The sequence below is a fragment of the Bombina bombina genome, chromosome 8, assembly GCF_027579735.1.
Source record: "Bombina bombina isolate aBomBom1 chromosome 8, aBomBom1.pri, whole genome shotgun sequence".
NCBI classification, from domain to species: Eukaryota; Metazoa; Chordata; class Amphibia; order Anura; family Bombinatoridae; genus Bombina; species Bombina bombina.
Genome location: NC_069506.1, coordinates 38,607,790 through 38,624,890, shown reverse-complemented (window position 1 = coordinate 38,624,890; position 17,101 = coordinate 38,607,790). Strand labels below are relative to the sequence as shown.

The 17,101-nt window shown below is 40.1% G+C and overlaps 1 protein-coding gene across 1 annotated transcript in view; it reads left to right on the top strand.

Moving 5' to 3' along the window:
- Positions 1-17,101, top strand: part of IL18 (interleukin 18) — a 44,697-nt gene that overhangs the window by 17,963 nt on the left and 9,633 nt on the right. Inside the window, exons 2-4 of the mRNA XM_053690926.1 lie at positions 948-998; positions 3,778-3,918; positions 14,350-14,483. Of these exons, the coding sequence (XP_053546901.1) occupies positions 948-998; positions 3,778-3,918; positions 14,350-14,483 (326 nt within the window). The remainder of the gene's footprint in view (positions 1-947; positions 999-3,777; positions 3,919-14,349; positions 14,484-17,101) is intronic.

Sequence of the window (17,101 nt, the reverse complement as noted above, 5' to 3'; positions counted from 1 at the left end):
CAACCCGATCGGATATAATCGGGTTGATTGACACCCCCTGCTAGCAGCCGATTGGCCGCAAATCTGCAGACCAGAACTGCTTTTGCAATGTTAAATACTGACCACGCTATGTTGGAGACATTGTGGCGGTACAGGTACTCTCTCTCATATATCAACTTTGTAATAAAAAGATAATGATTTAACACCTACTCTGTATTTCAAGTAAGCAGCAGATTTTTTTTCTGACAAATTTATTTTTTCTCCCATTTTCCGGCCCCTTGTACCTTGTGACAGACATCAGCCAATCACAAACTAGTATACGTTTATCCTGTGAGCTTGTGCACACGCTTAGGATCTTGTTCTCAAGAAAGTGTGAATATCAAAAAGACTGCGCAAAATTTGATAAAGGAAGTAAATTGCAAAGTGTCTTTAAACTGCTGCTCTATCTGAATCACAAAAGTTTATTTTGACTTGAGTATTATTATAGTAATAGATATACAGATAACAGTATATACTAATATATAAAGAAATATGTACAGTATTTACAATATATATATATATTGTTCTAATTATCTATCTATCCATCTATCTATTACTAGTTGCTTTGTATTAATTGTATGTTAGTGTGGGTATTTTTATGTTTCATGTATAATACCTCTCACCATTTATAAAACTATAACCTGGCGCTAGGTGTAAGGGAGGGGCATAATAATTCAGAGGATGGGTCTGCAGAGTGTGTGCAGTAGGTAAGGGGGTTTATATAGATCTATGACAGATTTGGACAGTCACAAGTTCCAGTGGAAGTGGATTAGGCAGAATGACTGGGAATTGTCCTGCAAATTGGGGGTTGATTGTGGGGTACATATGAGTGTACCTGTGGTGTTTTATGTATAATGTGGAATAAATGACCCTATGGATAGTTGGCTGCAACATAAATATATTATCTTTTTTTTCATTTATTTCTTTAGATGTGAACTACATTCTGCATCGTAGCTCAAATGATATCCTTGTATTTGAAGGTAAGTGTCAGCTACTACTAGCACTGATTTAGCAAGATAAAACATAGCCTGGAGATAATATTGTGCTCTTTTATAAACATAAAAAACTACTTCCAGTCTGGGGAGCTGCAGCAGAGTCTCCATTCAAAACTCCCACTAAATCCTTCTATTAAAGCAACAGTGTACCCTAATTTTTTCTTCCCTTTAATTTGTTCCTAATGATTTATTTTCTTGCTGGAGTGTATTAGATTGTTTAAAAATAGCTCCTATAGCTTTATATCTGCATTTGCAATAGCTTATTGTGGTATCCCTACCTATACTGAAAGTTTCTAAACTTATGTATAGGTTAAAGAAAGAATGTATAAACATACAAATTACACTGTGGGAGGTAGGGGAGATAAGTAACAAAATGTTAATTTTAAATTGTTCTCTGTAAGTATTGGGCTTTTGTATACAGACAAAGATAATATAAAGAAGCAGGTAGGTAGAATAAAATGTTAAAAGAAGGAGATATCCCATTTGCAGGGATATAAAACAGATATTTGTTTATAGACAATCATTTCAACAAAGTTCCCAATATTTGTATGAACAGGAAAAGGGGTGAGATTTAACATGGCTCATATACAGGAGTGGCTATGAGTGCTAATTTGTTTAGTGAAAGCATATAATTTAAGCAGCAGGTTGCAAGGAGGGGGCTAATAACTACTACATACAATGCACTGATGCCTTTTTTATGAGGTAAAGGGGCCTATTTATCATGATGTGAGCGGACATGATCCGATATTGTGGATCATGTCTGCTGCACATCGATAAATGCCGACAGCATACGCTCTCTGCATTTATCATCGCACCAGCAGTTCTTGTGAACTGCTGGTGCAATACCGCCCCCTGCAGAGGGGGTGTCAATCAACCCGATCGTATTCGCCTCAGAGCAGGCGGACAGGTTATATAGCAGCGGTCTTTAGACCGATGCTTCATAACTTGTGTGCCTGAAGGCTCGCCAGAAACACGGGGCATCAAGCTCAGTTCGGAGCTTGATAATTCGGCCCCAATGTATAAAACTACAACTTTCCCCTTATAAGATTACTGCACAGATCACATCGGTAGCTGATCTGCTCAGCAGGGGGCCCTGGTGCAAAAAAATATTTTTGGACCCCCCCCCCCCTTCAAGGTAACTCAGTAGTAATTACATACATGCTGCTCTGTATAATGATTTAGAGGATAGATAGATTAACCTTCAACCTGCACTAATAAAAGCTCCCTTGCATTAAGCTTGTGCACACCTATGTATAGACTGGCTGCTATCACCTCCAGCATCTGGACCCTGCTGCACCAATGGAAGTCTCGACAATGTTATAAGGGCTCTTTGAAGTAACTTTAGTTCCTCTGTATATTTCATTCTCTTCCATAAGTGCGCTCCCATGCAGTTTGTCTGTATCAGCTCTGAAGTGCAGCCTGGTACCGTGTCTGCAGCTAAACAGACAGACCGGATACAGGACTTATGCACAAGAGGGCACTTTATGTTTTGAGGGTAATGAGAGATGTGAGATACAACTATATATTTGATGATTTCCAGAGGGGCCTCTTTAAAAGGTAAATACTCTTTGTTTTAATATAAAATAGACTTCTAGTAAAGAACGGCTATAGCAATGGGACATTTATGCTGATTTAAAGGTCAGAAAAGAACATTACAGAGAGAACTCTTATTAAATGTATTATCACCAGAATAGAGCAGTGAGACTTGGACCTAAAAGGGATATTCCAGCCAAAATAGGAAACCACATGGGTGCATTTCAGTATTGAACAGAAGCAATTTTGTAGTGTACATGCATTAGCAAAAATGCTTCTAATAAAAGCTATAGCTGTTTCAAGAGTGTATTTAAGTATGCATCGTGCACCAGCATTTCAAAAACAGCAATTGCTCAGAGAGCCTATGGTACTTGTACAATCTGGTAATGACTCAATTTGTTAATTGCTGACATGATACAAGCCCCACTGATTATCTAAGCAGCTACATTTTTAAAATGTGGGTGCACTGAGAATATCTAGCTATGCTTCACATGCACGTGCAGAGAAAAAGGTTAACACTAAAACAGTGATAACGCTTAATAGAAGCATTTTTGCCAATACATGTATATTGAAAATATATATATAGGTCGCTATTCAAAAATGCAATAAATATTTGTGCATTTATATTTTATATTTTGACTGGAATGTCACTTTAAGAAAGGTGAGTCCTGTCATTCCCAATATATCTGGCATATTGAAGGAGGTTTAGTGAAGGTTATAAAACATTATGCTCTAGCTAATAATATCACATTTGTATGTTCTAAACCAGTGATTTGCAACCTTTTTTTTGCCGTAGCACACTTTTTTACATTAAAAAATCCTGTGGCACACCACCATCCCAAAATGTTACAAAATCACACATTGTAGCCTAATACAGGATATATAATACAGTATATATATATATATATATATATATATATATATATATATATATAAACACACTGTACTGTGCTGCCATGCCATGCCTCCTACAAACTATACATGACATATTGACATTCATTCACAAACAATCATAATGATTGTCTGTGAATGAATGTCAATGTCATGGTTGTAAATGATGCCTGATGAGCCTGTCACATACCTCCCAATATTTAGAAATTTGAAAGAGGGACACCCCTGCACTGTTGTCAGCCACGGCACACCTGAGGATCTCTCACGGCACACTGGTTGAAAAACACTGTTCTAAACATTTGTGATTTGTTTTCTAATGACTATATTGCTTTTGTTCTAGTAAGTGACTTGCAAACAGACACATGGAGACTGGCTTCACAACCATCCATAAACGTACTAATCAAAAACCAGCTTAATGAGTTCCTTAGACCTTCCTCAAAAGAGATCAGTGGAGGTGGAGCAGACTTTAGTGATGTCTTAGGTAAGTAACGCAAGTAGTATATAATAATGAGTTAATCTAATCTATTTTTATTGTACTTGAGAATTCTCAGCCCAAGCAGTATCAGGTTTATAGCGGCTGTTTGCGTGCGGCGGATGTAGCGATCATATTACAAGTTGAGAGTAAATATGATCGCTTGAAAGCAATTGAAGTTAACGTGCGCTTGGATATCGTGACTTCAGAGCTCTGGTTAACTGTTACACAAAACAAAAAATTGCCACATAACACATCCAAAATACATTTAAAAGTACACTTACACACATAATAACACTATCTAATAAAAAATATTTTAAAAAAATTATTGCACAAAAAAGTTATAAGGGTTGAAAGATATGAAGTCTCAGGAGTTAGAAAAAAAAGGCTGTAAAGGGCTTTAACATTGAGATACACACACAGGCCTCTAGTTATCAACGTGTCTACTTACCTGCCTTCGCCGGCCCCAATACGCCCGCCTAAGCTCGCCTACCATCGCCGCCGCGGAAAAATCTCGGCAAAGTTATCAATAAATCTGTCAAAAAGCCGCGCACCAAGTACGGGGCGATGAGCAGCGGACTGTGTTAGTTATCACTCATCCGATCTCGCTGCTCTTCGGCTTTTTTACAGCTTTATTGACAAGCTGTCACTAAGCACCCACACTAAACTATACTGTTCTACCCCCTATACCAGCACCCCCGGAGCCCCCCGCAACTAAATAAAGTTATTAACCCCTAAACCGCCGCTCCTAGACCCCGCGGCAACTCTTATAAATATATTAACCCCTAAACCGCCGCTCCCGGAGCCCACTGCCACTCTAATAAACTGATTAACCCCTAAACCGCCGCTCCCGGAACCCGCCACCATCTACAACATAATACCTATTAACCCCTATCCTGCCCCCCTATACCGCCGCCACCTATAATAAATGTATTAACCCCTATCCTGCTGATCCCGTACCCCGACGCAACTAAATAAATTGTTTAACCCCTAAACCGCTACTCCCGGACCCCGCCGCCACCTATATTAATCTTATTAACCCCTAATCTGCCCCCCCTACACCGTCGCCACCTACAATAAATTTTTTAACCCCTATCCTGCCCCCCTATACCGCCGCATCCTATAATAAAATTATTAACCCCTAAACCTAAGTCTAACCCTAACCCTAACACCCCCCTAACTTAAATATTAATTAAATACATCTAAATATTATAACTCTTATTAACTAAATTAATCCTATTTAAAACTAAATACTTACCTTTAAAATAAACCCTAATATAGCTACAATATAAATAATAATTATAGTGTAGCTATTTTAGGATTTATTTTTATTTTACAGGCAAATTTCAATTTATTTTAACTTGGTACAATAGCTATTAAATAGTTATTTACTATTTAATAGCTACCTAGTTAAAATAAAGAGAAATTTACCTGTAAAATAAAAACTAACCTAAGTTACAATTACACCTAACACTACACTATCATTAAATAAATTATTCCTATTTAAAACTAAATGCTTACCTGTAAAATAAACCCTAAGATAGCTACAATGTAATTAATAATTATATTGTAGCTATTTTAGGATTTATATTTATTTTACAGGTAACTTTGTATTTATTTTAGCTAGTTAGAATAGTTATTAAATAGTTATTAACTATTTAATAACTACCTAGCTAAAAGAAATACAAAAGTACCTGTAAAATAAATCCTAACCTAAATTACAATTAAACCTAACACTACACTATCATTAAATTAATTAAATAAATTACCTACAAATAACTACAATTAAATACAATTAAATAAACTAACTAAAGTACAAAAAATAAAAAAAACGAAGTTACAAAAAATAAAAAAATATTACAACAATTTTAAGCTACTTACACCTAATCTAAGCCCCCTAATAAAATAACAAAGCCCCCCAAAATAAAAAAAAATGCCCTACCCTATTCTACATTAAAAAGTTAACAGCTCTATTACCTTACCAGCCCTTAAAAGGGCCTTTTGCGGGGCATGCCCCAAAGAATTCAGCTCTTTTCCCTGTAAAAAAAAATACAACCCCCCCAACATTAAAACCCACCATGCACATACCCCTAATCTAACCCAAAACCCCCTTAAATAAACCTAACACTACCCCCCTGAAGATCATCCTACCTTTAGCCGTCTTCAGCCAGCCGACCACCGATGGAACAGAAGAAGACATCCGGAGTGGCAGAAGTCATCATCCAAGGGGCGCCAAAGAAGTCTTCCATCCGATTGAAGTCATCATCCAAGGGGCGCTGAAGAAGTCTTCCATCCGATTGAAGTCAACATCCAGGCGGCGTCTTCAATCTTCATCCATCCGGAGCGGAGCCATCTTCAGACGAGCCGATGCGGAGCCATCTTCTTCCACCGACGACTGAACAACGAATGACAGTTCCTTTAAGTGACGTCATCCAAGATGGCGTCCCTCGGATTCTATCAGCCAATCGGAATTAAGGTAGGAAAAATCTGATTGGCTGATTAAATCAGCCAATCAGATTGAAGTTCAATCCGATTGGCTGATCCAATCAGCCAATCAGATTGAGCTTGCATTCTATTGGCTGATCGGAACAGCCAATAGAATGCGAGGACAATCTGATTGGCTGATTGGATCAGCCAATCAGATTGAACTTCAATCTGATTGGCTGATTTAATCAGCCGATCAGATTTTTCCTACCTTAATTCCGATTGGCTGATAGAATCCTATCAGCCAATCGGAATTCAAGGGACGCCATCTTGGATGACGTCACTTATAGGAACCGTCATTCATCGTTCAGTCGTCGGTGGAAGAAGATGGCTTTGCGTCGGCTCGTCTGAAGATGGCTCTGCTCCGGATGGATGAAGATTGAAGACGCCGCCTGGATGTTGATTTCAATCAGATGGAAGACTTCTTCAGTGCCCCTTGAATGATGACTTCAATCGGATGGAAGACTTCTTCAGCGCCCCTTGGATGATGACTTCAATCGGATGGAAGACTTCTTCAGCGCCCCTTGGATGATGACTTCTGCCGCTCTGGATGTCTTCTTCTGTTCCATCGGTGGTCGGCTGGCTGAAGACGGCTAAAGGTAGGATGATCCTCAGGGGGGTAGTGTTAGGTTTATTTATGGGGGGTTTGGGCTAGATTAGGGGTATGTGGGTGGTGGGTTTTAATGTTGGGGGGTGTTACGGTACCAACAGGATACCAAGGGTTAACACCAGGGAACAATGTCCTGCATAGGGAATCAGCAACTCACAACCCAGCCAGTTTTTCCCCTCAAACATGAGACCAGGCTTCACATCAGGTTTAAAACAGAATGTCATTTATTAAAAGGCTATGCCTAGTATTTATGCAGGTCTGACCCCAGATGGGGGGGGTTGAAAGACTTTTGTACATTACATGGAGGGAACACGCCCTTTTGACATGATACAATAGAATACATTACTTTACTTAGGCAGATAGCAAGTTAAACATAAGACACAATGGAGTCCTTATCACCAACAGTCTGACTCTGGAGGTGATTAAACAATGGAATTCTTATCATTAACTAAATTATGGCTGGAGCCAGCAACTTGTATTTTGAAAATAAAGTTAACGCTTTCAGTCCTGACCGAAGGGTCCGTCACATAGCTCCCCCCTTGTGGAACACTCCGGCAGACCCGGCTTGACCCTTTGGCGGGTCAACCTGGGGATGACCGGACTAGGAGGTGGTAGGCATGTCAGTTTGCCAGGACAATCCATCTGTATTCCCGTTATGAGAGAGAATTCCTGTCCATACAAACAAGGGTTCAACTTCGTCAGTGCCCAGACTAGGGCTAAACAGTCCTTCAAAATCCCATCAGCTTCTTTACGTGTTTTCTGTACCTGCTCTTTATAGGTATCCACAATCCCTTCATACTGACATAGGGTGCCCTTGAATTGCTGCACCTCACTATGAGCCAGCGTCAGCTTCTCCTCAAGTGTCGCTAAGTTTGTCTTTAAGGTTTCATGTTCCACTCTCAAGCTGGTGTTTTCTGCAGTCTGTCGGTGCAGCTTGTCTAGCAGAGATTCACGTTCTAAACGTGCCTTTTCCTCTGCGCTCCTCTTCTCCTTCATCAGCACATTGTAACGGGACTTCCACGTATCAATAGCAGATAGAGATTTGCTGAGCTCAGCGTTCTGGGGCTTAGCAGCAGGGGGGTCAGTCTCTGCTGCACGGATCTGAGCACGGGTAGTCACAGGGTTAACATCAGCGGGACCCATGGGAGCATAGGCAGAAACAAGGGGGGCCAAGTTATTTCCAAGGAGAACATCAGCGGGTAAATCCTTCATGACCCCCACATTCACAGGTCTATCGCCCACTCCCCTATCCAAATGTACCCTGGCAACAGGTAGGCGGAACACAGCGCCCCCTGCTACCCTCACAGTCACAGTGTCTCCAGTGTGCTGTTTCTCAGACACCAAGTTCTTTTGAAGCAAGGTCGTGGTAGCACCAGTATCCCGTAGACCACTGACCTCCTTCCCATTCACTTTAACCAGTTGCCGGTTATTCCGGCGGGCAGCTTGCACAAGGTCTGCTTCATGTAGGATGCCCCAGCATTCTTGCGCCCCTACGTAGCGGGCCGCAGGCTGAGGGTTACGTGGGATTCTGCCGGCGGGTCTTCTCCAGGACTGTGCTTGGTTCGCTGCATTTAGGGGACACTCTGGTCTTTTGTGCCCTAGTTGCTTACATCCAAAGCACTGAATAGGTTGTGAGTAGCCCCGCGAATTGAACCGGGCTCTCTGAGGGTAGTTCGTGGCCAGAAGCCATGTGGTATAGCGGTGCGCCGGGGGTTGGTAACTGGCAGCTGCTGGGGTGACTGGGGGTCTGTACTCCACTCTAGCAGGGGGCTTAGTGGTAGCAGTGTCCAGTTTGCGGGCATCCGTATACTCATCTGCCAGGCGAGCAGCTTCATGCAGGGTGGAGGGTTTACGGTCCCGAACCCACTCTCTAACTCCTGCTGATAACTTGTCAAAGCAATGTTCCAACAGGAATAGCTGCAGCACCTCTTCCCCAGATACGGCTTGGCACCCCGCTATCCAATGAGCTGCTGTGCGGTGCACCTTACATGCCCACTCAACGTAGGAATCACCAGCTAATTTAACAGTGTCTTTGAACCGCCTCCGGTATGCCTCCGGTGTAACCGCATACCTGGAGAGCAGAGCCTCTTTCACAGTATTATAATCCCCAACTTCCTCATCTGGAATGGCCCGAAAAGCCTCACTGGCACGGCCGGATAATTTTCCGGATAATATCGTGACCCAGTCCTCTGCGGGTACCTTGTGTAGTGCACATTGCCTCTCAAAATCCGCAAGGTACCCATCAATCTCTCCTTCTGTTTCCAGGAAGTTTTTAAAAGCTGCAAAATTTACTTTTCTCTTTTCCACTCGGGTTGCTGTGACTTGGGCTGCTGCAGCGCCGCTTTGGCGAAGTAGGTTGGCCTCCACAGCTGCTATGACCCGGTCGATAATTTCCGCAGATGGGTTGGGGCCATAATGTGCCAGTCTTATTTTGACAGCCCGGTCAAAACTTGCTTCTTCGGGGGTTCTGTTTGATATGCTGAGCCCATTGGTTCCTACGGTCCCTGGTACTCTTTCCATCTTTGTCAGTATTGTAATAATCCCCCTCTTCCTGTGGTTACTGGCTTGTGTAGTTGCTCTTCTGGGCGATAAGGTTCATTCCGTCGCTTGCCACCAATTGTTACGTTACCAACAGGATACCAAGGGTTAACACCAGGGAACAATGTCCTGCATAGGGAATCAGCAACTCACAACCCAGCCAGTTTTTCCCCTCAAACATGAGACCAGGCTTCACATCAGGTTTAAAACAGAATGTCATTTATTAAAAGGCTATGCCTAGTATTTATGCAGGTCTGACCCCAGATGGGGGGGTTGAAAGACTGTTGTACATTACATGGAGGGAACACGCCCTTTTGACATGATACAATATAATACATTACTTTACTTAGGCAGATAGCAAGTTAAACATAATACACAATGGAGTCCTTATCACCAACAGTCTGACTCTGGAGGTGATTAAACAATGGAATTCTTATCACTAACTAAATTATGGCTGGAGCCAGCAACTTGTATTTAGAAAATAAAGTTAACGCTTTCAGTCCTGACCGAAGGGTCCGTCACAGGGGGGTTGTATTTTTTTTTTACAGGCAAAAGAGCTGAATTCTTTGGGGCATGCCCCGCAAAAGGCCCTTTTAAGGGCTGGTAAGGTAATAGAGCTGTTTAGAACTTTTTAATGTAGAATAGGGTAGGGCATTTTTTTATTTTGTGAGGCTTTGTTATTTTATTAGGGGGCTTAGATTAGGTGTAAATAGCTTAAAATTGTTGTAATATTTTTTAAATGTTTGCAACTTATTTTTTTTATTTTTTGTAACTTAGTTTTTTGGGGTTTTTTGTACTTTAGTTAGTTTATTTAATTGTATTTAATTGTTGTTATTTGTAGGTAATTTATTTAATTAATTTAATGATAGTGTAGTGTTAGGTTTAATTGTAACTTAGGTTAGGATTTATTTTACAGGTAATTTTGTATTTCTTTTAGCTAGGTAGTTATTAAATAGTTAATAACTATTTAATAACTATTCTAACTAGCTAAAATAAATACAAAGTTACCTGTAAAATAAATATAAATCCTAAAATAGCTACAATATAATTATTAATTACATTGTAGCTATCTTAGGGTTTATTTTACAGGTAAGTATTTAGTTTTAAATAGGAATAATTTATTTAAGTATAGTGTAGTGTTAGGTGTAATTGTAACTTAGGTTAGTTTTTATTTTACAGGTAAATTTCTCTTTATTTTAACTAGGTAGCTATTAAATAGTTAATAACTATTTAATAGCTATTGTACCTAGTTAAAATAAATTGAAATTTGCCTGTAAAATAAAAATAAATCCTAAAATAGCTACAATATAATTATTATTTATATTGTAGCTATATTAGGGTTTATTTTAAAGGTAAGTATTTAGTTTTAAATAGGATTCATTTAGTTAATAAGAGTTATAATATTTAGATGTATTTAAATAATATTTAAGTTAGGGGGGTGTTAGGGCTAGGGTTAGACAGGTTTAGAGGTTAATAATTTTATTATAATTGCGGCAGTGTGGGGGGGGGGATAGGGGTTAATAAATGTATTATAGTGGCGGCGGTGTAGGGGGAGCAGGATAGTGGTTAATAGGTATTATGTAGGTTGCGGCGGGGTCCGGGAGCGGCGGTTTAGGGGTTAACATACATATTATAGTTGCGGCGGGGTCCAGGAGCGGCGGTTTAGGGGTTAACATATATATTATAGTTGCGGCGGGGTCCAGTAGCGGCGGTTTAGGGGGTAATACATTTATTTAGTTGAGGCAGGGTAGGGGGGGACAGATTAGGGGTGTTTAGACTCGGGGTACATGTTAGGGTGTTAGGTGTAGACAGCTCCCATAGGAATCAATGGGATGTCGGCAGCAGCGAACATGAACTTTCGCTATGGTCAGACTCCCATTGATTCCTATGGGATCCGCCACCTCCAGGGCGGCGGATTGAAACCAGGTACGCTGGGCCGTAAAAGTGCCGAGCGTACCTGCTAGTTTTTTGATAACTAGCAAATGTAGTCAGATTGTGCCGAACGGCGGATCGAAGCTTACATCACTTTATTCTACTTTTGCCGGTGTGTAGGGCTTGATAACTTAGGCGAATCAGCCTCGCCTATTGGCTGCTTCATCAGAGGTAGGGGCCGCCCCCCTCCTATCTGATTTAAATACCATTGAGTCCTGTTAGCTTAACGGCTTGTTCCTCCATATTGGAAACTGGCAAGTGCCCTTCTTATGTCGGTTTTAAAATAGTAAAAATGGATTAGCATAAATCTTTATAAAACTTGCTTGTTCTTTTTTATTTTATGGGCTAAATGTTTACAAGCAGCTTAAGAGTGAATATATGTGAGCTATTAGGCTTTTTTCACAAATATACTTATATCTATCCCAGGCAGATTTCTTGGTTACATTTTTTCCAGTAAAAAGCGTTTAGCTCATTTAAAGGGATATACACTCATGTTGGTTATACACCAACTTCCCCTCAATGTGCACTATTTAAAATACTTTTTATCTTATTCTGAAGGGCTATTCCCATAAACCTATATACATATAAATATACATTTTTATACCCATTTTTATATATTAAAATTGGCATTAATATTTATATATGTATGCAATCTAGCCCCCATAGGATCCATATACCTTCACACCATACTAAACTCTCTCTTGGTGTATTACCGATGTGGATAAAGAAAGCACAGTAATATTCTGATACTAGGGTATTTATAGACTACAGGAAGGCAGCCAGATCTATATCTGTTATGCACTTCTTAGGATAAAAAGACCTTTATTGTGTATAGTGGGTCAACAGTACAAGCAATGTTTCGGCTCACCAATCCTTAATCATACATTATTGCTCACCATAACTCAGAAACTAAAGCTTCTAGGCCCTTTTTAAAGGGTTATTTTTATAATTAGATAAGAACACATATGGGGGTCAATTGACGCCCCATCGTTTCTGGTCCCCCAGAAACTGAAGTTAAGAGACATTGCACAAGCATTTCACCAGAGGAGGTCGAGCGGGCATGGTTTGCTACAGCGAATCATGTCCGCTCGACCTTTGGTGAAACTACCCCATAGAATGAGTTTCTGCATGAGAGGTCCTTTATTTCTATACTTATTTAATATTATCTAAATTGACCTGAACCTTAAAAACACTGGCACTGATGGTACAACACTGACTGGGTGGCAACCCTATTTAGAGCTTATATAGCTATGATCAAAACATGCAAAAAAAAGACGTGTAGCTCAAGTGTAGAATTATATAGTTCTCGGTTTGTGTAATCTTAAAGGGACACTCAAGTCAAAATAAACTTTTATGATTCAGATAGAGCAGCAGTTTTAAGACACTTTCCAGTTTACTTCCATTATCAAATTTTGTACAGTCTTTTTATATGCACACTTTCTGGGGAACAACATCCTACTGAGCATGTGCACAAGCTCACAGGGTATACGTATGCTAGTCTGTGATTGGCTGATGTCTGTCACATGATACATGTGGTCAGCAAATGGGAGAAAAAATAAATTTGTCAGAAAAAAAAATCTACTGCTTATTTGAAATTCAGAGTAGGGCCCCTATTTATGAAAGGCCTGTTGGACATGATCCGACATTGCGGATCATGTCCGACAGACCTCGCTGAATGCGGAGAGCAATACGCTCTCCGCATTCAGCATTGCACCAGCAGCTCTTGTGAACGCCGCCCCCTGCAGATTCACGGCCAATCGCCCGCTAGCAGGGAGTGTCAATCAACCTGATCGTATTCGATCGGGTTGAATTAAGGCAATCTCTGTCCGCCTCCTCAGAGCAGGCGGACAGGTTATGGAGCAGCGGTCTTTATACCGCTGCTTCATAACAGGTGTTTCTGGTGAGCCTAACGGCTCACCAGAAACACAAGGCTTCAAGCTCCATACGAAGCTTGATAGATATGCCCCTAGGTGTAAAATCATTGTCTTTTTATTATGCACTTGTTAATTATGTAATTATACTGTACTGATTGGTCCTTTAACTGCTTTTCTGCAAGTGGTTAAGAGCATTTTATGTGTTGTATATCTTTTTGAAAACTAGGGAAATTAAATAGCAAAAAAAATGTTGGAGTTGAAATCCTCACATAAATAATGAAAAACATGAAAATTCCTTTTTTCGCAGTTACCTTATGAAATATTAAAACTTAGGTTATGCTGTACTGACCCACTAAAAAATAAATACAAACTTAAACCTTCCTTTGTCAGTTCAAGAGTATCTGGGTCAGATGGTGCATTTATTTGCCTAGTTCTTCTTGTATGCAATACACTGGGGGGGGGGGGGGTGGCGGGAAGTGTTTCAACTTTTTTTAAAGGGATAGTAAAGTCCAAATTAAACTTAAATGATTCAGATAGGGCATGCAATTTTAACCAACTTTCTAATTTACCTGTATCATCAAATTTGCTTTGTTCTCGTGTTATTCTTAGTTGAAAGCTAAACCTAGGTAAGCCTCTCATCTGAATGCTTTTTACAGTTTTTCACAGCTAGAGTGCGTTAGTTTATGTGTTTCATATAGATAACACTGTGCTCTGCTCATGCATGTGAAGTTATTTAAGAGTCAGCACTAATTGTCTGAAATGCAAGTCTGTCAAAAGATCTGAGATAAGGAAGCAGTTTGCAGAGGCTTAAATACAAGATAATCACAGAGGTTAAAAGTATATTAATATAACTGTGTTGGTTATGGAAAACTGGGGAATGGTAAATAAAGAGATTATCTATCTTTTTGAACAATAATATTTTTGGTGTTTACTATCCCTTTAAGTGAACTTTTTCACGTTTGAATAAGACATTAATATAACTTATTTTTTACATTATCACAGGAGGTGTACAGTTTAACCTACACAAATATAAAAACACAAAATTTTCTCCAGGACTTTCTGTGGCTTTCATTATTAAGGCTAATCAGAAGACTTACTGTATGTGCTGCACAGAAGATATGAAGATTAGCTTCAAGGTGAGTGAACATTCTGGAGATTTACAAATTCTTGGCAATAAAGAGCTAGATTACACGAGGCGCAATAAAGTTAGCATGGGACGCGACAAGCACTATCACAACCTCACTAACTAATACGCATATTTTGAAAGCAAAAGGTTGGGCTTGAGAACAATTAGCGTGACTGGTGGTGACCTAGCGTCAATGTAAGTATAAACATTTGTTTTCACAAAACACATTTAAATAAACTATTATATTCATATATACACTATTTATAAAAAAAAAACATGTAAATATTAATATAAATGTTTTATAAGGGTTATATGGGGTATGGTATATAACAAGTTGTTTGACTGGAAAGGGCTCCAATGTATCATATATATATATATATATATATATATATATATATATATATATATATATATATACATACAAAGAGAGAAGCGCTCTACCAGGAACGAACAACAGCTCAGTGGCTTGTTCTATGGCGATTTACCACCCGGAAGCAGCCTCTTTTAGACCAGTGTGCTTTTCACAGAAGAAAACTTTCCTGAAGTATATCAGTCTGATCCTGCCAAGTAAGGTCAGTCCAGCCCCGAAATACCAGGCAATTCTCCTCTGAACAAGGAACATGACAACCCCAGACGATCGTTTCGGCCTCCTATGGGCCTCGTCAGTGAGGTGCAGCCACATTCCTCAAAGCACACTGGGCAAGGAGTCCACGTCTGGTTTCCCCCATCACCCATAGGGAGACTTCCCCAGGGTCATAATAATTTGCATACAAAGAGAGAAGCGCTCTACCAGGAACGAACAACAGCTCAGTGGCTTGTTCTATGGCGATTTACCACCCGGAAGCAGCCTCTTTTAGACCAGTGTGCTTTTCACAGAAGAAAACTTTCCTGAAGTATATCAGTCTGATCCTGCCAAGTAAGGTCAGTCCAGCCCCGAATTACCAGGCAATTCTCCTCTGAACAAGGAACATGACAACTCCAGACGATCGTTTCGGCCTCCTATGGGCCTCGTCAGTGAGGTGCAGCCACATTCCTCTAAGCACACTGGGCAAGGAGTCCACGTCTGGTTTCCCCCATCACCCATAGGGAGACTTCCCCAGGGTCATAATAATTTGCATATAAAGAGAGAAGCGCTCTACCAGGAACGAACAACAGCTCAGTGGCTTGTTCTATGGCGATTTACCACCCGGAAGCAGCCTCTTTTAGACCAGTGTGCTTTTCACAGAAGAAAACTTTGCTGAAGTATATCAGTCTGATCCTGCCAAGTAAGGTCAGTCCAGCCCCGAAATACCAGGCAATTCTCCTCTGAACAAGGAACATGACAACCCCAGACGATCGTTTCGGCCTCGTCGGTGAGGTGCAGCCACATTCCTCTAAGCACACTGGGCAAGGAGTCCACGTCTGGTTTCCCCCATAACCCATAGGAAGACTTCCCCAGGGTCATAATAATTGTGTGTATACATGTGCAAACATGTGTATACACATATATATGTATGTATATATATATATATATATATATATATATATATATATATATATATATATATATATATATATATATATAGTCATGGCCAAAAATATTGGCACCCCTGCATTTCTGTCAGATAACGCACCACTTTGCCCAGAAAATGTCTGAAATTACAAATGTTTAGGCATTCTCATGTTAATTTCTTTGGTTTGTATTGATATGACACAAAAAAATTGGAGAAAAAAAAGCTAAATCTGACACATTTCTTGCAAAACTCCAAAAATATACTGGACAAAATTATTGGCACCCTCAATTTAATATTTGTTAGCACACCCCTTGGAAGAAATAACTGAAGTCAATTGCTTCCTGTAACCATCAATTAGTTTCTTACACCTCTCTACTGGAATTTTGGACCACTCTTCTTTCACCAACTGCTCCAGATTGGAAGGGTTCCTTTTTCCAAGTGCTGTTTTGAGATCTCTCCACAGGTGCTCTATGGGATTGAAATCTGGACTCATTTCTGGCCAGTTCAGTACTCTTCAGTGCTTTGTCTAAAACCATTTTTTGATCTTTTTGACGTGGGCTTTGGGTCATTGTCCTGCTGTAAGACCCATGACCTCGGACGGAGACCCAACTTTCTGACACTGGGCAATACATTGCACCACATAATTCTTTGGCAGTCTTCAGATTTCATAATGCCATGCACACAGTTAAGTCAACATCCATTGTCTTAAGCAGCAAAGCAACCACAAAACATCAGTGAACCTCCACCATGTTTGACTGTAGAGACTGTATTCTTGATTAAGGTTCTTTATCCACCATTCGGACAATCCTTTGTTGCAATCTTTGATCAATGTTTTTCTTTCGTCCATGTCCAGGGAGATTAGCTACAGTGCCATGGGCTGTAAACTTCTTGACAATGTTGCGCACAGTGGACACAGGAACATTAAGATTTCTGGAGATGGACTTGTAACCTTGAGATTGTCCATGCTTTTCCACAATTTTTATTCTCAAATCCTCAGACAAATCTTTGCTGCTCTTTCTCCTCTCCATGCTCAGTGTGGCCCACAGAGACACACAACAGAAAGGTTGAGTCAATTTTTCACAATTTTAACTGGCTGCGGTGTGATTTCTATATTGTCAGCACCTGCTAATTGATA